Genomic DNA, 24,671 nt, shown 5'->3' on the forward strand with positions numbered 1-24,671 from the left:
TTTCAGACCCTAATGCTATAGACAGATAAACAGCATGCTGGAGTCTCTAGGGAGTGCCCAAGCTCATGTGGCAGTGTGGGCAAGGTCCCTTCTACACATACAAGTTTTAGCAAGAGGGGCTATCATGCATGTGGTTGATTCGTACTCCACAGTACACATGTGTCTCAGGCTGGCTCTGCTTCATGGGAAGCAGGGGAGGGGGGTATGTCTTGCATTTTTGCTGAATTAAGATGAATAAGATGTTGATGGGAGAATCTTGAGGTTGGGGCTTGGCATTTAGCTAACAGGCATCCATTATAAAGGGTGTGTCCCTAGTAACCCCCGATTGCTTAGAGTCTACGAGTTCATGTATACAGAATGAACTATGAGGGTGAAAGGAAACAAAACCACATGGGCAGCAGTTGGTCCAGGTTCTAATATCCCTAACTTTTTATTTATATAAAAAATAGAGGAATAACTTTATATGGAGGGGATTGAGATACTGAACACCATGCTCAATATGGCTGTCTCCTGCCGAGTGTGAGGGTCTATCCTGGAGTTAGAGGGAAGATAGCCTTGGACCTGTCCACACTCACTGCTGAAGTGCCGACCACACAGCAATCACTTGTGGAACAGCTTTTGAAGGAACATGAGAAATATTGTTCCGTGTATTCCGTTGCCAGGAAGGCCATTCCTAGAATAGTCAGAAAGCTGGGTCTTGGGAGAGAGGCATCGTTACTAAAGCTGTGACAGAAGAAATTCCTGAATCATCTTAATTAGTCGTAATAACCTGGTTTGATTTTTTTTTGTCCTGTTCTTCATAGCTGATGCAAGAGAAGTACTATGTCCCATATTAACATAATCAAAAACATAGTACATCTTTATTCTTTTTTTCTCTTTTGGTTTTTCGAGACAGGGTTTCTCTGTAGCTTTGGAGCCTGTCCTGGAACTCTTGCTATAGACCAGGCTGGCTTTGAACGCACAAAGATCTGCCTGTCTCCTCCTCCTGAGTGCTGGGTTGTTTTTTTTTTTAAAAAAAAAAAAAAGTAGGGGTAGGCATAGTATCCTCCCTACCAGACTCACTAAGAGCTTGGCTGCCCTTTCCAGAGCAATGAACAGAGAGGTGACCTTAGAGATGGGGCACAAGTTTCTCTGTTACCTATTTTTCTGTTTTATTTTGGTTTGTTTTTGTCAAGAAAGAGTTTTTTATCTGTGTAGCTCTTGCTGTCTTGGATATAGCTCTGTAGACCAGGCAGGACTTGAACTCACAGAGATCCACCTGCCTCTGCCTCCCAGGTGTTGGGATTTAAGGCGTGTACCACCATCACCTGTATAGAACATCTTGAAGTAAAGATAAAGTAAATGAAGAAAACAGTTGCTCTAGTGTAGTCTGGAAAAGGTCATTTCAAATCTTTAGTTATTCCCAACTGTAGCAAATTGAATAAAAGGCAGAAGAGGAGTAATCTAAGTGGTTGGACTCAGGTATTATTTTCTTAAATTAGAAAAGGTTGGGATTTGGCTTAAGAGTTTGGATTAAATTATGGATAACCCACAAATAGAGTTTCTTTCAGAAGATTTAAAATAAATTTTGGTCAATTTCAAATTAGATTTGTTTTATCCTTTTCAAAGACAGTGAAACATTTGAGATGTTTAAAGATGTGAAGTTAGTCCAAGTAGGGTAAGGGATCTGAGTAAGTAAACAGCTACATCAAAAGCATGATTTAATTAAGAATACAATATAATATTTACCTTAGTATTAGGAATGTACCAAGCTAAATTTCAAATGTCTTTTACAGATAGCAGAAATGAAGAAATAAGGAAACACAATATTCTCCCTCTAGACTGGAGGGGTCTTCTTTTGCTTAGTGAAATCTTCTCATTGTCTTCACTTTCCACGGGCTTATTTTGAAAAATTCACAATTTACTAATGGTAGTTATTTATTGAATTAGCCCTCTGGAGAACTGAGAATCATAGTTACAATAAAAATTCGTATAAGGGGTCAAATTAATAAGTAGATATTAATCATTTGTCTACCAGAATAAGTTTGATAATTAGTGTTTAACTTAGCAGGAATATCTCAGCAGTAAGACTTTTTCACAACAGAACCTTTCCTAGTGTTAAGACAGTTAGTACCAGCAAGTGAAGGCTTCATACAATAGGAAAACATGTTTAGCATTTGGAGAAATCTAATCACAGGGTTTAAATATCTCACTTACTATAATAAAATTCTTGGACAGTGAGATTTTCAGTAGGTAAAGGCACTTGCTGCCATGCCTGACAAACTGCATTCAATCCCAAGTCCCATACAGTAGAAAGGGAGAACTGAGCCCCAAAAATTGTCCTCTGATTTCCATACATGAACCATGGCACACATGAGCCTACACACATATGCATAAATAAATGAATTAAATAAATCCTAAATCTAGCTTTTATAAATATTATTAAGAGAAAAATTAATACTTCAGGAAGCTAGAGGCTGGGGAGATAGTTCAGTCATCTGCCATGCAAATGTAAAGACAAGCATTTGGATCCCCAGAACCACATACGTGCTGGGCAAATGTGGCAGCTTGTCTATAATTCCAGCCCTGGAAAGAAATGCCCATGGATTCCCCAGAGCAGGTGGGCTAGTGGGACTACCCATATCAGGGAACTCTGGGTGTTATTGAGAGAGTCTGCATCAGTCATAAGGTAGACTAGAGATGGTGGTGAGACTGCCCATATCAGGGAGCTCTGGCTCTGATTGAGAGAGTCTGCCTCATTGAATAAGGTAGACAAATAACTGAGATCATTCATGGCTTCCACCTTCAACTCCCACAAGCATGTATGCACATACACCTACACATGTGCAAACTTACACACATACATGCATACGACACACTCACAAAAATAGAAGAATTAAGGCATATGCTTAAGGAAAACTTATTGTAACAAGACAGAGAACTAGAACATTGATTTTTATCTCGATACTTAGAATTTTGGCTATAGCACTTATAATGAATTATATTTCAACTACGTTATAAACCATCTTTCATAATAAATTTCCCATATAAAAATCTTTTGTCTGAAGACAATAACCCTTTCTAACCTTTGTTATGAACAAAGATTAAAATGGACTTACACATTTTGTACACATAACCTTTATATCTCTTTTTAATTTGATGATTTTTTTTGTGCCTAATGTTCAATAAAATCTTGCAAACAATAATCTTCTAAATGAAAGCTTAACAAACCATATTTGAAACACAGAACATGCACGTTGTATTCAAATATCTAGCAGACATAGGTATGGACAGCATGGAGGTCACCTGAAGTCACTGTGAAAGAGAAGTTGACATTTATGACGTAAGCAAGCACAGGCGGTTGTTTGTGAAGGTCCCCGCATGTCTGTGCAAAAACCCCTGTGTCTTTAAACGTTTGTAAACATATATACAAACCCACTTGTGCGCATACCCATATCTTAAAATCAGGTACATAGCACTCAATTGCAGTAACTACAGGTTCTATTTAGTTTTTTTTTCTTGGAATACAGAATGGCATCTAAATATAAGTGACATACATGTGGCTCATGAGCCCAAGCCAAGAAACATAAGCATGCAGCCCATAAACAAATGGCACACGCTTAAGTAACATGATTTCATTCAACCCTGAGAAGGGCAGAGCATCCAGTGAAGTTCTGCATCTGAGCAGACCTAGCAGCAGCAGGCCCCTTGGCCTGGAGCCAGTTTGGGCAGTTTCAGCAAAGGTTTTGCCACTTGCAACTGAGAGCTACAGGGATCCAAGGGGTGGGGGAGGATGTAGACCTTCATGTCTCAGGTGTGTAGTTCCTGGAGAGAAGGGGAAGGGAGGAGGTGTGACTGAAGAGAATCTGGAGACTACAGACAAAATTTAGGAGCCTGCTGGTTGGGCAAAGAATGAAATTGCGTAGGAACCAGCGGCACCACGTACTGCCAGTTCCAGAACAGCCCTGGAGAGAAATCCTGGAAGGCGGCCCACAGGGAGAGGAAAGGCCCTGAAAAGAATGTTCATGTGGAGATCAGAAAGAAAGGGCCAAAAGCAGAGAAACAGGAAGAATTCACAGAGAAGCTCTCACAGGGAAGGAGGGGGCAGCACTGAACTTCCTTGAGATCAGAGGAGCAGAGGGCAAAGGAAGAGAATCTGGAGACACCAATTTAGGAAAAGTAAGCGCTATTCTCATGTGATTGGAGCAGGGTGTCTGTCTTGAAAAGAGGAAGATTTGTTATCTCTCACAGAGAAAAACTGCAGTTTCCAGCCAATCAGAAAAAGAGGCTTTGGGGAGTGGAATTTTAGTAGAACGAAGGAGGAAAGCATTACATGAATGGCAGAGAGGAAAGCCCTTCCTAAGGTCTAAAAGAACTCTGGGAGCAGACCCTATAAGTACTTGCCAGTGCACGTACAGTCTGGAAGAGTTCTGACATAAAATAGAAAATCCGTTAAGAGGTTTCCAGCATCCATTTTCCTTCTGGGGAAGGAAGTTGTCAGAAAGGGTGAGAGTCCGTTGCTTTAGGGCTATGGAGTCCAGTCCAAGTTCAGGGGAGCATCTGACCCAGAACCAGAATAAAGTCAGCAGACAGTCAGAGCTCCTGGTGAACCCAAAAACCTCCCCAGTGGAGACCAGAGGAGGGTGTAGGGATGGAGAAAGCAGCAGCAAGGGTAGAGCCCCCCCCCCCCCCCAAAGGATGATCTTCTTCAGTGGTACCCCCTTCTAGTCACAGCACTGTGGCAAATGTTTTAATATCTGGAGTTTGAGGAGATTAATGGGAGAGACATTAACAGACAAACAGAAGGCATGAGGGAGGCTCTGAGAGCTAAGGCTCCCTGCCATAGACAGACAGTCGGGGCTCTCAGGAGAGCTCAGGCCCACGTGGCAGAGTGAGGGGTCCCTTCAGATGTGTTTCAGAGAAAGGAGAAGAGCTATAGGCCAGGCCGTTGATGAGTAGTCCATAGTACAAGTGGCTGTCAGGATGTCTCTGTTACCACAAGGAGGTGAGAGAGGAAGGAGTCTTGTGGTTGGGCAAAGAATGTGTGACCTAGATATTGGGGGTCATTTACTTGACTTTAATCAACCACGCGGGGCGTGCCTGAGAACGCCCGACAGCTTGAACTAGGCTCCACTAGCCTGAAGAGAGGAACAGCTATGTGTGCACAGGACCCGAGCAGCAGTGGGCTGGGTTCTGCTACACAGCTCCTCAGGAAGATTTAGAGAGATGCAAGAATTCAGGATGGGAGAAAACAGGGAGCCCAGTTGACCTTTTTCTCAATCATGGGTTTTTTGTGAAGTTTACAATGCAAAGCAGGGAGAGGGAGCAACAAAAAATATCAGTCGGAAATATTTGGGGTGAGCAGTCTTGAAAGAGGGAAAGAAATTCTAAGAAGATGGTGATGGACAACTGTCCCAAACACACCATGGAAACAGGCCAAGTGAAGGGAAAAAAGGGACCCCTAAGCTGCCCATTAGCCATACGTGTCTTAGAGGGGAGAATGTGGAACTAACTGCCCATCTCGTTTCTCTAGGGTTCCAAGACTCAGATAGCCCTTTCACGGTAGCGTCTTAGGGAAGCCATTCATTGTCTCCCGGCTCCATGTCTGATATTTTCTTTACAGCAATGCACCGACGGATATGAGTGGGACCCTGTAAGACAGCAGTGCAAAGGTAAGCTTGCTTCAAAGCCTCGCTGTCCACGAACAGCTCCCAGTCTCCGTCTCTCACGTGTTTCCCTTTCTAGTCCTTGCGTGCTAACCCACACACTATCCGCTGAGAAGCTTGCTGACTTATTTTATTACTGACTACAGATATTGATGAATGTGACATTGTCCCAGACGCTTGCAAAGGTGGGATGAAATGTGTCAACCACTATGGAGGATACCTCTGCCTTCCTAAAACAGCCCAAATTATTGTCAATAACGAACAACCTCAGCAAGAAACACCAGCTGCGGAAGTACCATCGGGGGCCGCTACCGGAAGCATAACTGCCAGTAGCGTGGCAACCAGCGGTGTGATGCCTGGAGGTGGTGTCATAGCCAGTGCCACTGCAGTTGCTGGCCCTGAAGTGCAGACCGGCCGAAATAATTTTGTCATCCGGAGGAACCCAGCTGACCCTCAGCGTATAGGTGCCAACCCTTCCCACCGGATCCAGTGTGCAGCAGGCTACGAGCAGAGTGAGCATAACGTGTGCCAAGGTGAGCGTGACGTATACTGACAAGTAAGTTCTTGCCCAAGGGTACCTCCCGGTGAGGATGTAATAGCTCCCATTGATCAAGGGCTTCCCACACAGGACAGGGTGACAAGTGCCTCGTCCACAGTAGCATACCCCATCATTGCCATACTCCTAAAAGGTACTTGCTCGTGAATTCATTATTCTTTTACGGACACGGAAGCTGTGCCTTCGAAACTTCACCAGTGGGTCCCAACTCACTGCTCTATTTATAGTCACTTAGGAGCCTTTTAAGGCTTCTCAGTGGCCAAGCCACGCCCTAGCACAATTAAACAACACTCCCTCAGGATGAATTCCAGGCATCAATATTTCTTTAAAGCTCCCAGTGCGGTTCCAGTATGCAGCCAAGTTTGAGAAGTGGAGGTCACAGGTGTTAGGCACAGAGCTGGCTTTTAAGCCCAAGCAGAGAGGTGCCAGAGTCATGGCTGCTGGGCAGAGGGGTCCGGTTATTTGTTTGGAATTTGAAACTGTGCTGTTGACCTACTCCATAAACGTCCCCCTTCGGTTTCTCAACCTTTTTTGTTTTGTTTTTTTGCCGTTGGAGTTACCACTAATTTGTTTTCCCCAATCAAGAGGAAATCTCCACCTTGGCGGGCAGCTCTGCATTCACGAGGCTGTTTCTTTTAAAGGTCTCATTTCAACACATTTTATTTCTACTGCATGCACCACGGCACCATATGCCTGGGCTTCTCTGTTTATTTCCACAGAGTACACATCACTGCATATGCTAGAAACAGCTGAGGGGTCATGCTAGCAGAGCGATAAGAATCGTAGGCTCTGAAGATATGTAAGATATTAACTAACTAGACTGTGCTAAAAGATTGTTTGCCTTTTCCTTCTTGGCAAATTCTCTCAGAACTGCTCGGGTGATGATTCTTTTATTAAGAACGGATTCTATGAGATCCCAGACTCCTTTCACATTGCTAGGGGCTGAGTAGGTAGATCCCCTAGGATGGGCAGGCCTGTCATCACCATCCACACTGGGCAAGGGATGGGGCTTAGGAGCCCTGCCCTTCTGCCTGGTCATGAATGAGGTCATGAATCTCTCAAGAGGTAGTACCATCAAGCATCAGGGACATGGTCTCTTCTCTAGTGTTTTGTTCTGTCTTCAAAATAGAAACAGGAGCTTTTCAATGGCTTCTAAGTTAAGTGAGGAATTCGCCCTGTTCTGGTTTTTATTATTTGATATTTTGTGGGCAAATTTTAAGTCACCCCACATCAAGAGCAAACTCATGCAGTGACGGTGTCACCTTTCAGGGGACCTCAGAAGAGCATCTGTTTTGTGTTACTGTCATGAGTCAGAATTCCAGTATTGATGATGAATGCTTCAGCATCTGCTTGGTATTTTGGTATCTAATTTAGGGTTATGACAATGAGATAAACTGATGAGGTTATATGAGAATATATGTATTCGGATGAATACTGGTGGAAAAATGCCTTCAGTTTGGTTCAGATAGTCCATCTTTTAGCTGAGTTATTTAAATACATTAGCTTGAAAGTTTTGGTGGTATTTTATCTGAAATAAAATATCTTTGGTGAAGTTGTTTAGATTTTTACATTCTGAGCTATTTTTAGCCCTTTCGGTATTATATACTGTAATGATACCTGGAAGAAAAAAAACAGGTGAAGAGTGGGCTATTTATCAAAGTAGCTCATGGCTCATCATTAATACTTCTGGCTGAATTGCGGAACAATGTCTAAGACTGAGTGAAGAAATTTTAGATTACAGCAAATCCAAGACATACATCAGGTATAGCAGAAACACACTTGTGAACAGTGAAAATGAGATCCTGTGTAATTTTCCTTTAAAATATTTAAACTAGTTACCTGTGCTTCTATGTCCTGGGGTGGGACCCCTTGAAATTGCCCCATCCTTGTTAGCCTGCCCATTGATATTGCTGTTGATCCAGTCTTGCTTGTTCAGCCATTTCTAGGAGAGGCTGTTTCCCAGCAGATGCCCTAGTGTTCTGGCTTTCACAATCTTTTCTCTGCCGCTAATCCCCACAGCTCCGGGAACTGTGATGCTGATGTATCTGTAGGTGCTAAGCTCACCACAATATGTTGACCTCTGCCTTGTGTCCGGTTGTGTTTTTCTCTGATAGTCTCCACTTGCTCTAAGGTGAAGTATGGTAACTACACTGTGTAAGGATAAGATTTAGAGTGTAGTAAGAAATTGTGTTGGACTAACCAAGTGATGTAGTCGATTCTTTCCTAATACCCATAAGGTCACTGGCCCCGGAAATCTGCTAGGCTTATAAAATTGGCATGACTTTCCTTCTGGTGCATGGGCTTTAAGTCCCGTTAGGCAGCTGCTGGTTACCACCAACATGTCAGCATCACATATTGCATCTTTATGGGTATCTTTCTGATTATTGCCATGGTTCCTAGGTGCTGCATCTGGGTAGAACTGTTTAATTGCTTCCCTCCCTTGGAAGCTTGCATAGTATTTTCTGGACCATGAAGGCGAGACCACAGGAAAGAGGTTTTCAGGTCAGATCCAGTTTGAGTCATCTGAATCATGTGCTCTCAGTGTGTGATGTTTTCATCAATGGAAACAAAACTCAACCCCTGAGAGGCAACCAATGGCTACATTAATAATCTATATCTTTTGGGAATCACTTGGACTACCGTGACCAACCATTCAAAAGGAGGTTTCTTGTACCCAGTTACCAAGGTTTTTGTTAGTCTGTGATTCTTATGGGGAACACTACAGTCAGAGTGGTTTAACTTCCTTTATGACACACACACATATACACACATATAGGCACACACACAGACATACAGAGTAACACATAAACATACACAGAGACACACATACACATACAGACACAGGCACACATGCACACTCAAGCACTACAGACACATACACACACAGACACAGGCACACACACACTCAAGCACATACACACTTAGACACACATTCAGAGAAAAACACACAGACACACACACAAAGAGAAACACAGAGACACACACACTTTATATGCATTCTGTATAATTTTATGTAAATATAAAATGATTCATTGAAGTTTATCAAGCAACCTTGGTGTTCTTTGTCCTTTATCCCTTCTTCTTCTGTACTGACCTCCCTCCTCCCCAGTTGGAGTTCCCCTCTTCACGTCACCTGTATCCTGCTATGTGCTTCCAAACCCAGCACCTTTCCACCCTGCACTCCCACCACCTGTGGTCACTGTGGCTACTCTAGGTCCTGTCTTCCTCTCTGAGGATTGGGACTAGGAACCACAGATGAGAGAGAACATGCTTCAGGGGTTTTCTGGTCCTTACTCAGTATAGTCTTTTCTAGGTCTATCCTCTTATCTAAAAACTTTGTGGTTTCATATTTTCTTTGTAGGTAAATAGTATTCCAGTCTGTTCAAATATCACATTTTTTTATCATCTATTCGTCTATTGAAGAACGTTTAGGTTGTTTCCACTTCCTGACTATTAGGGATGAGCTCCTTTTTCATTAACCAACTGAGAGTGGGTAACCCCAAAATCATATACACACCACCAACAAAATGGACTCAGTAAGTTGTATTTATATATTGTGCATATATATATGTGACAATAATAACCAAAGAATATAGGTTATCCTTTTGGGAGTGAGGGTAGGACTTGGGAGGGGTTGAGGGAGCATATCTGGGAGGGGCTGGAGGGTGGAAAGAGAAGAGGGAAGTGATATAATCCTATTTCATTTTAAAGCATCTCAAAAAAGCCTCATAGGAACAGACATATTTAATTAATAGAAAAGGAAAAAGTATCTTTCTAAAGCCACTAGCCACATATCTAGGGTCCAGGTTTACAGTATTGTCACAGACGTGTTATGTGCTCTCTGACTAATTGGAAAGTTGTGCTTTTAAGTAGTCATTTAGCTATTTTTCAGGTTACTGGATGAAGTTTTTCTTACATTTATTAAATTAATTAAGTACCAAAAGATATATTTAGACTACCTTACAAAGGTTTTTTGCATATTAAAATACATAATTTCAGTTCTCTGGGTAATTTTTATTTACAAATAAAAATTATTAGACACTTTGCTTATAGAAAATATAAATACATAGCTATCTATTATATACACACCAGAGTATTTAATCTAAGCTGTTCTAAATAATTCAACAATTTCTAAAATTTGGGCTTGGGGTTCTGTACTGGGCTTATGTACAAAAGTAGTGTTAAAGGTTCTTTAATGACCTAAGGCTTAAAATTGGATTTCTTCCCACCTCCCAATTTTGCAAAGTGCCCATAAATGTGGATTTACTTAATTGTTGATAAAAAAGAGTTATAATATGATAACAACAGAATAATCTGTCTAGGGATCTGACTAATATAAGTCCAGTCATGCTTGTGCCCATTTATTATTGAGCTAATCAAATATGCAGCCCAGCTCCTTTTAATTGCCTGCAGATGTGTGACGTCCTCATTCCAGGCCAGCAGCATAAAATAGTGTTTCATAACCAGTGTGAAAGTGGGAGGGCCTCTGCTTACAGCAACAGTGTGCTCCAAGGACCTAGATCCCTGATGCCACCATGCCATTCGAGGAACTCTGTTTTAATAAGCCTCTCTGCTCCCTTTTAAATGCTGCAAAAGTGTGTCCAATAAGCCAAACACATTTACGTTGACTGTCTGGATTAGGATAAATGAAAGCTACACATGAATCATAGTTGTACAAAAACTATTTCTTTTCTTCACACATATTTTTCAACAGGTATATGTCATCACACAGTCCAGAACTGAGAACTTCTTACACAAGTGCTATGGTCTCTATTGTGTTTCTGTCCTAAACAGTGCTTTCAAACGCATCACGCCAATCACATGTCCAATGGAGCCACCATTAGATTTTTTAATAAATATATAACCAATTGTCTATGTCTTAGCAGTTTAATAAAAACATGAAAGTCTTAATCTTTTCCACATGCTTTTCTAGAGTTTTCAGTTTTGTGGGGAAAAAAAAACAGAAGGCTTGAGATATGATACAACTTCCAAAGATCACATCATGGCATTTTTAAAGTAATTCTTGACAAAGGAGGGTTCAATAGCGGAGCCAGACATACTAAGAGTTGTAAGTGGCTGGCATTACCCTCATAGATACACAATAACATGGTCATTTCCGTGTTAAGTATCTGAAGTCCATGTGATATCATCCACCTCAAAGACAACAGAAACTTGTGTAGAAAAGCAAGTTGGATGGATAGGAGATACATTAGAACCCATAGGTGGCTGGCCTCTTGTTTTCCACATTGCTGTCCCTATGTGGTCTTCCTCAAAGAATGGAGTTAGGAGGCACTAGTTGAAGTTAAGAAAGAATTTTTTGTCATATAAAGTTTTCTGAGTACAGCTTTGTAGGGGAAAATCATTTTGAAACTGGCAGAAAGAGAAAATATGAATTGTCGTATTTAAAGGAATGCGTGTGTTTAATTGAACTTACAAAAACTGGGATATTTTGCCTCGCTTGTAAGAAAAGAAAAGATATTAACTTGGTCACCTTTCACAGAGACAACTACTAATTAATGAAAGAAACTAACTAGGCCATCAAGAATGAACTCAAGATGGTTCAGTGAATAAAGGCACTTGTCACCAACTCTAACAATCTGAGTTTGACCTCTGGGTCCATAACACTGAAAAAAAAAGCTGACTCCAAAACATTGCCCTCTGACTTTAACATGCAGGCCATGTCGTGCACATGAAAGCCCAGGCACATGCACTCATGCACATGCACATACTCCGACATGTCACCTTCTTAGGCTTACAGACAAAGCCTCCACCCTCTGTGTATTTATAGCTAAAATACTATTTTGAAAAAGGAAGAAGTAATTATGCATGTACTTCTCTAAAAACCTTGAGCTAACACATTCAGCATCTTAGAGGCTAGGGAAATATTCCTGTTATTTCTTTCATTTTAAATGGATGTGATCTCATAACCTAAACAGATGGCTCAGCGAACCTCACATTGTTCTTAACAGGCAACTCTAAAATGCTGCCCTTTGTTGATCTGACTAATGCCGCAAGGGTCTTTGGATGCTTGGGGTAGTTTTGTGAGAAAATGTCTGGATATTCCTGCGTATAATTACACAGCCCAGTAAAGAGCTTTGATATAAGAAAACATATTTTGAAAAGGGAAGACTATAATTGTGTAAATTATGATATAAACCTAAAAAATGCTCAAGTAGAAAGAAAAATGGGCATTTAAACGTGATTATGGTTTTTCATTGTTAATTAGTTTTGAGTATCTGACAATTCTCTATACAGAAATGTATAGCAGAAATTTGACTTTTAAATAAGTAGATACATTGAAGTAGAGATGATTGTTTTCCTCCTAAACATAAAATATATTTTATTATTTTCTTTTCAAAATACTGTGGTCATTGAATTTCTAGTCAATTTAAGGTTTAAAATGACCTTAAATGCATTTGTGAAGAATATATGTGTATTTGATTCATGTAGAGAAATAGCCTTAAAATTTCTCTATAATAGACAGGCAGTGGTGGCATATATCTTTAATACCAGAACTCAGGAGGATCTCTGAGTTGGAGGACAGCCTGGTCTATAGAGTGAATTCTAAGAAAGCAACATGCATGCTGTGGTAGGGTAGGGTCCTACTGTGTTTTCCTTCTCTTCCTGCTGCAATCATTAGCATGCGGTCACAGGACCATAAGCCCCTGCTAGAAATGTATCCCTAAACCAAGGACGTGATAATGCAAATCTCAAAGAGAGGGAGTAAAGAGGGGAGTCTCGCATCTCTCCTTAAGGCCTGAGGGGGTGAAGTCTCCACATTGTTGGAGTGAAACTATCATTGTGTTCTGGTTGGTTGTAATGAGTGGCTCTCAGCATCATCTGTAACTTCTCTACAGATCCCTGTAAGCTGATGACACAGACTGTGGTGTGAAGCAGTGTGGTTTGGAGGCTCAGGGCACACTGAGCCACAGAGGGATGAAGTTGGCCTAGGCTTTGGCCGCAGAGCATCATTTTCAGCTACTGAAGCAATAGGGAATCTTCTCAGTACCGGTTGTGCAGATGACCGTCCCACTTGGCTCACACGCTGAGTCAGCCAGCATTTGAAAAGTACATTGTGTCTTTTTTTTGATATAAATTTGATCAAAGATGTGTTTCCCATCACAGGAGGAGATTCTTGTTAGAACAAGTTAACACTTAATCTGTGGAATGAATTTCCCTCTCCCCACAGATGAGCAAAGCAGCAGATTAGAGTAGAATTGCAAGCCTGGGTAACTTTAAAGAATGTGTAAAGGGGCCAGGCGGTGGTGGCGCACGCCTTTAATCCCAGTACTCGGGAGGCAGAGGCAGGTAGATCTGTGAGTTCGAGGTCAGCCTGGTCTACAAGAGCTAGTTCCAGGACAGGCTCCAAAGCTACAGAGAAACTCTGTCTCATGGAAGAAAAAAAAAATAAAGGATGTGCACAGGAACAGGCCCATTATTTCTTTGTTCAGCAGAAAACCCCCAAGCTGTATTCTCTGAAACAAATGTTTCCTTTTTTAAGGATGGTCTTTGCACTTGTTGGCTACTGGCATGATTTTATTCTTTGAAGCCAAGGGGTAAACAAAATTTGTACCGAATGTGTTTGATTTTGCACGAATGTACAAATAAGCTATTCACACCACATCTGAAATTCATTAGCACACTGCCTTTTCCAGGAGGTAACTGCAAATTGCACACTCAAACCCAAAACTGAGCAGGAAAACTGGAAACATTGGCAGACGAAAACACTGTTGTTACAAGAAGTTAAAACAATTGCAGGTTTGTCATTTGGCTCTAATTGATAGGTAAACATTCAGAGTAAGCAAAGTGGTGAAATACATGAAAGGAAGGCTAAGTAGCAAGATATTTGCAACAGCATGGAATTCTTAGTCTGAATGGAGATTAAAAGGACAAAAAGACAGTGGGTCAATGTTGCATAATTGGCTGGTAAGTAGAGAGAGAGAGAGAAAGAGAGAGAGAGAGAGAGACAGAGACAGAGACAGAGAGACAGAGAGAAACAGAGAGAGACAGAGAGATATCACTTAAATTTTAAAATTTTACCTACTCTTCAAATAGTTGCGCATTTATGCTAGTCCAGGCTAAGCAGTCAGTATTTCAATGAGATTGCCCAGTTACAACACAAAACTATTCAACTAGTGTTTGCCAAATGCGGTCAAATCTGAGAACCACTTTCTATTGTCATTTGATAAAGTCAAAATAGAAGAAAGGCATTTCGACACAATCAAAAGAAAAAAGAATGATCACAGTCTAATACTTAGAGAGAGAACTCACAATTTGACCCACAATTTGGCAAATGACGTTAAAATAGGCAACACTTTAGCCAAGCAATCCATGAAACATCTCAAGTACCTGATGACTGTTAAAAGTCAAAACAAAACTAGTTTGTGACACAGAAAATCTCACAATTGGTTAAAACACATACTCAGACCAAACACAAAAGTAAACACCAAAAAGCAAGGTCAAAGATAAAAAAAAAAGTTCCTCCTTGGAATGGAGCATTTAAGAGACAATGTTGGAGTAGAGTTGGAATAACTTGGAAATTAATAGCCAAGCCTCAGAAGAAACGACCATCCTATAGCCAGGCAGAATAGTGAGGAGCATTGTGTCTGGGTCCCTTTTGTCTCAGAGGTCCTATCGGAGGTTGCTTCCGATAGGAATGGCAATGATGTAACGAGGGACAAACCAGATCGGGAAGAGCCTATGATGTGCTGGCTCCAGTAGCTTTCCCAGCAAAGTGCTAGTAACCTAACCAAACTCTGATAAACACCTTCCTGGGTCATTTCATTTAATATCCAAAGAGCACTAACATGCTTCGTTTATGTAAATGACCAGTTTTTAATCACAGGCTCTAAGACCTCAGCTATCCTTGAAGATGAACCCATTGGCTATTATGTCCCAACCTGTACTATAGGCCCCAAAGGAGTTATTTAAAAGAATTTTCCATCCTTTAATGTAAGGCATTTTGGAGAATCTGTTCTATTTAAGCTTTTCTACAGGAAAAGGGGGATTCATAAAACCTCTTCTTTGCAATCCTGAATTGTTATGTTTTAATAAATACTAGTAATTAAACAGGATGTTCTTAGTCCTAGGAAAAGGAAAATTGGAACTATTGAAGCTATTTTCCAACAAACCTTTTCTGTAGTGACCTCAAGTCTATATCAGATATACCTTTCCTCAAGCTAATAAAAACTTGGGTTGGTAGAATTTTAATATTCATGATATCTGAATAAAATAATCACAAGGATCGAAATTTTATCCAATATTTTATTGTACTTACTTAACTAATGTGTAGGTGCAGGTGTGCCATGGCAGGTGTAGGAAGGTCAAAGACAGCTTTCAGGAATCGGTTCTCTTCTCCCACATGCATGTCTTGGGGATGGAACTCAGACTGTCAGGCTTGGAGGCCAGAGCTTTTATTCACCGAATCATCCTTCTACCCCTTTATTTTTTTTTTTTATTTAAAAAATCTATAGGGCTAATGATGAAGCCCAGAGTCTTGCGTATGATAGACAAGTATGCTACAACTGACATATATCCCCAGCTGTGTTTTCATATGTTTATTTTACTCATTTTTATGTGTGTGAGTGTTTTGCCTACATGTATGTCTGTGTATCACATGCTATGCCTGCCTGGTGTCCTCGGAATCCAGAAGAGGGCATTGAATCCCCTGGGACTGGAGTTAAAGATGGTTGTGAGCCAACATGTTGGCTGGGAACTGAAGGCAGGTCTTCTGGAAGAGTAGCAAATATTCTTACCTGCTGAGTCATCCCTCCAGCCCCTGAGTTTTTATATTTTAATTGGCAAGTAATAAATCTATATGTTTTGAGGGCATGGTGTGATTTTTGATAGGTGTACTTATTATGGAATGATCAAATCAAACTAAGTAATATCTCTATTTCTTCACATACATTTTATGATATGGACGTTAAAATCTACTTCATACATTTAGAAATATACAATAAATTATGAGCCATATGTTCAACTTGTGGAAGAAAGCTCAAAAACTCATTCTGCCAGACTAACTGAACTGCCCCCTTTTTACCAGCGTTTCCTCGCCCCTCATCTTCCCTATCCAGTATCTGGTCACCACATTCTTCTTTTTCTAAGTTTGGAATTTTCAGGTTTCACATATGTGAGATTTTGTAGTCTATCTGTGTGGCTCATAGATATTCATATGAGTTCTCTAATAGCCCAACGAAGGTCAAAACTCTTGATGAAGGATGGCACAATAAGAGAAAGGAGGAAGAAGGACGGCAGCTTGCCTCTGTGGCATATGTCCTCTGACCTACCTTTGGCCCGCAGGCTGTCCTCTGCTTTTAGAACCCAGAAAAGACACTCAGCCAAGTGATGAGTTAAGAACGATCACGTCTGATCTCAAGATGGAGTAGAAAAGATTTAATTGCTGGGAGGCAAGAGAGAATGCCAGGGTCTCAGGACCTCCAGAAGAGCTAAGACCTGGCTTACACTTAATGCAGTTGGCAAAGGAGAAGCGAAGAAAGGAGAGAGCTGTGGGCTAACTTAGTGTCACTAGTGTCCCACGTGCCCAGCTTACACAAGAACCATGGCAGAGCTTGCATCTGCCTTTGCGCTTTATATGGTTTTCACTCTCTGCAGTTGTGTGGGCTGTCAATGGTCTAACTCTGCTCCCCGGAGGGAAGCCACGAAACATAATCCAAAATGAGAAATATCTCCTGTAATCCCACTCAGTGTCCTCTTTACATACCAAGTCCTTCACAACCTGGCCTCAGGAAGAACTTCTATTGATGTGATTAGATGTCACCATTGTTCATAATTTGAGACCTAAAGAGATACTGTTGCATAAAATGGGTTTCTATCTTTTTAATCTATCTATTTGCCATCTTTATTCCTGAGAACTCTGTGATAATGGAATATTCCAAGTTGTTGAATGGTCATTAAGAAATTGACCTGTGTGAGATGGATGTACCCTTTCTTGCGTGGAGCCAATATATACTAGCAGTTTTTGCTTACATGTATGTACACATACAGACACCTACTCTAGCACGTGTCTGTACGCATGCAAGCACAGAACATGCATTTGGCATTATTTGCAGAAGGAAAGCACCCAGATTACACTTACAGGAGACAAGACTTCAGTCAGAGTAACCTGAACACAGCCTCGCAGAGAACAGGACACCTTGGACAGCTACAGCATTATTTGTTCAACCAAGAATTTCTATAACATTTTCCCTAGAAGAGTCGACAACACCGAAATGAAGCTGATAAGGCACAACCCCTGGCTTTGTCATGACACATTTGTGACACATTGGGATCATTTCTTTGCTAGTCTGAGAGACTCTCAGCAAAGAGAAAAGGCTTGAGAAACCATGAAGTGGACTAGAAAATAATATTTTAACTGGGAATAGTGTTAAATCTCCAAATCCTTACATTCCTCGGACTTTGGTAAATTACATAGTCAGAAGGAAGTTCTGAATGAAGACCTGCTCAACAAACAAGACAGAAAATTCCAGTCATTCATGATGAATTAAACTTCACAGTAAAAAACTGTGGGCCCTTTTTGTTAAAATAGTTCATGACCTGTTGGAATCCAGGGAAGAAGCTAGGCTGCTAAAGAGCAACCTTTGTTTTGAGTTTTAGTTGTATAATCCCCTACCCTGTCCCCACCTTCACCCCTCATCCCCAGATTTCGTGATGGAGAAAAAGAGCTAATGATAAAAGGAAGTTAAATAAAAAATGGAAATTTAATTGTGGTGCAATTTAAGATGTTAATGATAGTCCTTTGAAAGAAAGAAAGAAAGAAAGAAAAAAAGAAAGAAAGAAGAAAGGAAGAAAAAAGAAAGAAAGAAAGATTATTTAGTGAATAGATCATTCAAAAAATAGTTAAATAGAAAACATTTGTAAACTAGAACTCAATTCTAAGTAAACTGAAAAACCTTCTCATTGATGTTTTAATCAAAACATGAAAACAAATTGAGTAAGCAAAGCAAGGTAGTCATTTCCAATAACCCAACCTATCACAGGTGGCTAATTCCTCAAAAAAGATTACCAGGATTATGCTCTATTAGAAAAACCTGGATAACTTGGTTATCATTGTAAGAACTAGCTACAGACAGTAGTAGAACTCTAATAGATGGCACTGAAAAATTATTGCAAAATCTGCTTGTATTATATACAATCAGAAATAGGCAGACATACAAAAGTGTGAATCCAGTACAATATTATTTCAGTCATGTATCGTCCTTAGCAAACTATTGTTTCTTCTCTCAGATTTATAGTGTCCAGGTATAGTTTATAGTGAATAATGGGAAATAAAGGAGATATCAAGAAAAAATACATAAATAATATTTTGGTGGTGGTGGTGTTTGTTGTTGTTTTGGGGTTTTTTGTTTGTTTGTTTGTTTTTTGTTGCAAAAATCAGGTAGCAGTTGTGAAAAATCCTCTTCCTTAGTGCAAGTCTTGATTTTGAGTTTCCTTTGTAATAAAATAAGGGAAACTGATTTTTAAAAATCATCTCAATAGATGGCATATGACAATTGTGTCAAAACTACTTTATTCACTAGGAAGAAAACACAACTGTCCTTTAGAAGAAATGGGTTTCTTCTCCATGGGAGAGATTGAGTTGGGGCTGTCCAGAACAGAGCTGACTGAGGGGAGAGAGAGAGAGAGAGAGAGAGAGAGAGAGAGAGAGAGAGACTTATCATGGGAATTGTCACATGATTATGAAGGCCAAGAAGGCCCATGGGACACAGACTACAAGCTAAAGAACCGTGGATACCATTGATGCGAACTGATTGGTCTGAAGGCCTGAGAAGGTAGGATCATAAGAGACCAAATGTCTAAGATCCAGGAGCTCTGATGCCTAGAGCAAGATAATGTTTCTGGCCAAGAAGCAGAGGGTGATTTGCCCATCATCTACACTTTTGCCTTTTTGGACCTCAGTATACTATATTATATCCATCCACATTGGTAAGGGCCATTTGCCTAATCCAGTCGACCAACTCGAAGACTCTCTCTTTTGGAAACACCTACAAGTACTCACAACAGAAATAATATTTCACCATGTATCTGGGCAATCTTAGGTCCAGTCAAACTGACATATAAAATTAACCATCATACCTCTTAACTACAACCATTACCCCTAGCAAAGTGCAGTTGTTGAGAATGTATGACTTGGGTGAGACTATTATCATATAGTATTTGGACGAGATGGTAAAGCCAGTCACGAGACATCTTGGGTTTCTCTGCCATGTGACCCAGATACCTAAGAAAATCAGTTGTGAAATCTTATTAAAAATTAAATTTAAAGCTATATAAAAGTATTTACATTCAAAACTCAGTTTAGAGGCCAGCCTGGTCTACAAGAGCTAGTTTCAGGACAGGCTCCAAAGCTACAGAGAATCCCTGTCTCAAAAAACAACAACCACAACAACAACAAAAAACCCAAACATACAAACAAAAAAAAAAAAAACCAACAAAACAAAAAAAAAGCAAAAAAAAAAAAGTATCCTTTGCCTGGAGGTGGTGGCACACGCCTTTAATCCCAGCACTCGGGAGGCAGAGGCAGGCGGATCTCTGTGAGTTCGAGACCAGCCTGGTCTACAAGAGCTAGCTCCAGGACAGGCTCTAAAGCTGCAGAGAAACCCTGTCTCGAAAAACAAACAAACAAAAAAAAAACAAAAAAACAAAACAAAACAAAAAAACTCAGTTTAATATACTTTAAAAACTCTTATTTGCTATGCATTGGGAACCAAAAATCTTCAGACTTTAATGAATTTACAAATTACCTGAGAACCCTATTAAGAAAGATTCTGACTGTACATCTAGGCTGACACCTGACATTATACATCTCCAGCAAAATGTCTCCATCTTCTGTAGCTGGCCATGGGCTTCCTGCCATGAAGCCGATTTCTCCATTGATTCTTCGGAGTCGGTCTTCTGCAGTAGCCAGTCTCATATGGGAATAATCAGATCTGCATGTGGTGTTTTTTCTCCTTTGTTAGCCGCTCGGTTTCTTCCTTAGGAGCTCACATGTAACCCCTACAGCTGTGCTACATGGGTATTTCCACTGCTTACTGATGAAGAGACTTTTATCTCTGGCAAACTGCTTTCATGTTTGCATGCTCAGGGGCATTCCAGAAAGTAGCCTCTGGCAGCAAAGAGTGCTAGAGACTCCACCACACTAAGCAAGACACAGACAATTGCCCTCCAGGTTCTCCCCTAAGAGAACTGACAACCTATTAATCTAGCTCGTCTCTCCAAGCTTTAGTTTCCTTAGCTCCTACACTGAATTCCATATGCAGACATACTGCCAACAGTAAAGAGAGAAACAGAGGTTTCATCCAACCGGTATGGTGGCAACGCTCTGGCTCTTCACTGAGAAATAGCTGACACTTACAACTGTTTCTGTTGATGGGTATTTTTCTCTGCCTCAGATGGTATTTTTATCAATAAAAAAAAAATTGAGCCTGCCAGGGCAAGTTAAAATCTACCCTGAGAAGAAAGCAGGAGCATCCTGTGATTGTAAAACTCTCAATGACTCAGAAAGAGAAAACCAGACATGTCTAATGATCTGAAGGTTTATTGACAAAGCAGTTCACACCTAGTTCTGCTTGTCTACTGGATGTCTGATCCAAATCACTGAAGCATCTAAGCTGGATCACCACTCTACCCCAGGCACTGTGGTGACTTGGAAAGGAATTGTTTTCATTTTGGCATATGGCAAATAACCATTTGCATGTGTTAACAGGAACTTCTTAATAATGTGGGAGTACAGACTTTAAGGATGACTAGCCTTCTGCTGTGTTCTTGATTCTGAGCTGGAATTTCTCACCTTCACTAGGGATAAGAGTGCCTTTCAGCAAGGATAGATCACTTAAAGTGTACCAATTCCATACATTTTGAAATGATTTTTTTTTTCAGCTTTGCACTCAAACTAGATTCATAAACCAAACAATTTATCTTGCTTAGATAAATTTATCTAAGCAAAAAAAATTTATCTTTTTTATTATTGTTTCTCACACATAAACCATAGGGAAAGCTATATTTGAGTTATCCATTGCAATACATAAAATTACTCCCAAACCCAGAAACTTTAACCAACGAACATTGATTATCACACAGCTTTTCTCGGTCAGGAGTACAAGTGTGACATTCCAGCTTCTCTGGTTTTGAGTCTTTCACAAGGCAGCAGCCATCTCTACACTAGACTCAGAGAGATTCACTTCCTCCTTCATTTGTTTGTAGTTATGAGCAGGGCTCACTTCCTGCTTTCACCAATGGAAGAATTCGTGACTTTTTCCTTTATAATTCCTGTTGCATAGCATATCTTCATGGCATCCATCACTGCGCAGCTTCTTTCATTAAAGGACATAAAGAAAGAAGAAAGGTAGAATGGTAATTAAGCTAAAGTCACGGTCCTTTGTAACCTAATCAAAGAAACAGACACCAGTCTAGGACTTCAAAATAAGTCAGTGGATCCAGCCACACTCAGGGGGAAGAATGCCGAGAAACTGGCATCACTGGGAGACAGGTCAGAGGTACCCACAACAGTCTAATTAAAACTCCAGAGTTGATGCTGGTCAAATTTTACAGTTAAATCTAGAATTTTTTTTACATGGATTTTGTAAACAGAGACTGCTTATTCATTTCCCAGACACCCAGACCCAAATAATCACACAGAAACTATATTAATTACAACACTCTTTGGCCAATAGCTTAGGCGTATTTCTTGCTAATCTATGTATCACCATTATCTATGTATCTTCTACTAATCTATGTATCACCATTAGGCTGTGGTCTATTGATAAGGTTCCAGTGGCGTCTTTCTCCTTCAGCAGCTACATGGTGTGTCTTTGACTTCACCTGCTCTCTCTATATATCTCTTTTTGGATTTCCCACCTGACTTTATTCTGCCTTGTCATCAGTGAAAAGCAGCTTCTTTATTAACCAATGGTAATAAAAACATATTCACAGTATACAGAGGGGAATCCCAAATCAGGGTTCATAAATTAATTAATAATTGAAAGCAAAACGAATGCCCATTGTCAAGCAGTGTAAGATACAGTATGTCTCATTCAGACACCCATCCCAAGGGCAGTGTATGGGTGAGGTGCTGTCCAATAGAAGAGCCTGCTTGTTTCTGTCTGCCCCTATTGCCTACATCACTCTCTTCTCTTTCATTGACTAGAACTTCTCAAATACTATCCACTCCTCCAAATCTTTTCTAAAAAATTCCATCTCCTTGGATTTTAAATTTTTCACTCCACTATACACATAAACAATACCTCTGAAATAAAACTCACTGAGAAAGTACAACAATCCACATTTGTTTTAGAAATTAGTATATACTTGGTATACAAGAAAAAAATACAATATACACTGTTGTTACTTAATGGTAACTTTGGTTTTAGACATCCTGGCAGCTGTGTGTTTCTCTGAGACTCAGAGATATTTGTTCTTCTCTCCCACTGAAATCTCAGTTCTGATTTGGTCACAATTTTCTTCTTACAGGCTATAGCCTACACCAAGAATCATCACCTTTGTGTTTAAATATGCTCATATATTTTCTTATATCATGAAAGTTTGCTAGGAGACATGCCCCAAACATAACCTAAGGTTGCAATAGGTACATAACTTAAAAATTCAGAAACAACAAAATTCTACATCAACTTTCTTGGGGTCCTGAGGAATAAGTGTCTTGATAAAAGACAGGGTGGGTCTTATTTATCAAAAAGAGATAAGAGGTAAAGCTAAGTCACATTAAAAGGAAGAGAGAAAAGATACATGACCAAAACAAGAAAAGTCAACAGGGATAGAAATCAAGAAGGGAGAACTACTAGCTATGCTGTCTCTCCCAGCAGAACAGTCTGGAGACAGTCTGAGAATTAACTAGAGAAAAAGAAAAAAGAAGAGTCTAATTCAGCTATATTCACAATAATAACAAAAATCCAAATGAAATCGATTTTCTCTTAAAGATAAAAATAGATCAAATGTTTTAAAGTTGCTTTTTAAAGTATGTGATACAGTTCTGACACAGCATAGTATGTTGTCCCTCAGCTTGCTGTAATGCAGATTATTTTCCAGAGTTGTCTAAGTATCTCTCATGTCATTAATCCAAGCATCTATGGGCCTGCTGAATGGGTTGTTGGGACCTCAAAACCAGGTGCAGGCTGGCCTCTGGCCTGCAGCCTCCCAGGGAGGCTAATGCAAGGAGAGCTGACTCGGCTCTCAGCAGGGTTCCCAGTTAAATCTGCTTCTCTTTACCAGGAGGCCTAGAGGAGGCAGGAGCATGATGCTCCTACGGTTTTTTCATATTCTGCTACCCATTTTCTAATACATCCTCTTGACATGAGCAGCTCCACTGTATTCTTTTTTCTTCAACACTAACTCTAAAATGACAGGTGGAGGATTATCTTTTCTGCCACTTACCATGAAACAGCTCCAGACAGTGGTCGTAGGTTTCTGAGCTTAACCACACAGCTCTCACTGAGTGGATAATCAATCATTCTGTGACTAAATCCATCTGGAACAAATTTGAAGAAGTGGCCATGTAGGTTTCTTTGAGGGGGGAGGAAACTAAACTGAAACCAGAGTTGATTTTTTTTCAAAGTTTTAGAAGGGAAAGAATTATAAAACACAGCAATGACTTTCCCTCCAGAACTTACGCACACACTGTATGTTTGTGTAGACGTGTTCCCACTTGACAGTGGACTTAAACATTGAAAGACCCTCTTTGCATTGCAGGAGAGTCCACTCCCCAGAGAGTGAGACCTCAATTTCTCCTAGGGTTAAAGAAAAGGAAAAGAGGCAGGGGGGAGGCACGGTACTGTCTCATCACCATAACTCCATGCTGCTCTTCAATCCCCCGCATGCAGGTTCAACTGTGGAGCTATAGAACCCAGAGAGCCTGTTCCTGGCCTTTTCTGGCTAGATCACTCTCTTTTTCCCCTTTGTATCATAAACATTAAAGGATAATTAGAATTTCAATGACCTTAATTTTTAAAAACATTTTTATTAGTTTTTGAGATTTGTGTACAATGTGTTTTGATCGTATTCAGCACCCTTACCTCCTCCCAGATCCATTCCCCCCTCCCATCATCACTTAATGTTGTGGAAAAAAAAACATGGAGACAACTTGTGCTGCCCAAATAGTTCTAGGTGTGTGGCCTTGCACTGGTATGTGGTTGACTTAGCAGCAGCTCTATTCTTGGGGAAATCTGACTGCACCTCTCCCAGCAGCTAACAATGGCCAGTAGCTCCTCTTCTGGGGCTGGGACTTAGTGCCGGCTTCGCCTTCCATGCTGATAGCTGGTCTGCCTTGGGCTTGCACAGGTCTTGTGCATGCAGTCCCAACTACTGTGAGTTCATTGTGCAATGCCCTGCAGAGTCCAGAAGACAATGCTCCCTTCTAACCACCCAGTCTGTGGCTCTGCTCTCTCCACCCCAGCTTCTGCAGTGACCCCAGAGCCTTAGGAGGAAGTGGTACAGCATAC

At 40.6% G+C, this 24,671-nt stretch overlaps 1 protein-coding gene across 1 annotated transcript in view; it reads left to right on the forward strand.

The window, feature by feature from the left end:
- The window catches only part of Efemp1 (EGF containing fibulin extracellular matrix protein 1), a 61,923-nt gene that overhangs the window by 4,857 nt on the left and 32,395 nt on the right, over positions 1 to 24,671 (forward strand). The window contains exons 3-4 of the mRNA XM_038338298.1: positions 5,603 to 5,651; positions 5,792 to 6,178. Of these exons, the coding sequence (XP_038194226.1) occupies positions 5,603 to 5,651; positions 5,792 to 6,178 (436 nt within the window). The remainder of the gene's footprint in view (positions 1 to 5,602; positions 5,652 to 5,791; positions 6,179 to 24,671) is intronic.

The sequence above is a fragment of the Arvicola amphibius genome, chromosome 1 (assembly GCF_903992535.2).
Source record: "Arvicola amphibius chromosome 1, mArvAmp1.2, whole genome shotgun sequence".
NCBI lineage: Eukaryota > Metazoa > Chordata > Mammalia > Rodentia > Cricetidae > Arvicola > Arvicola amphibius.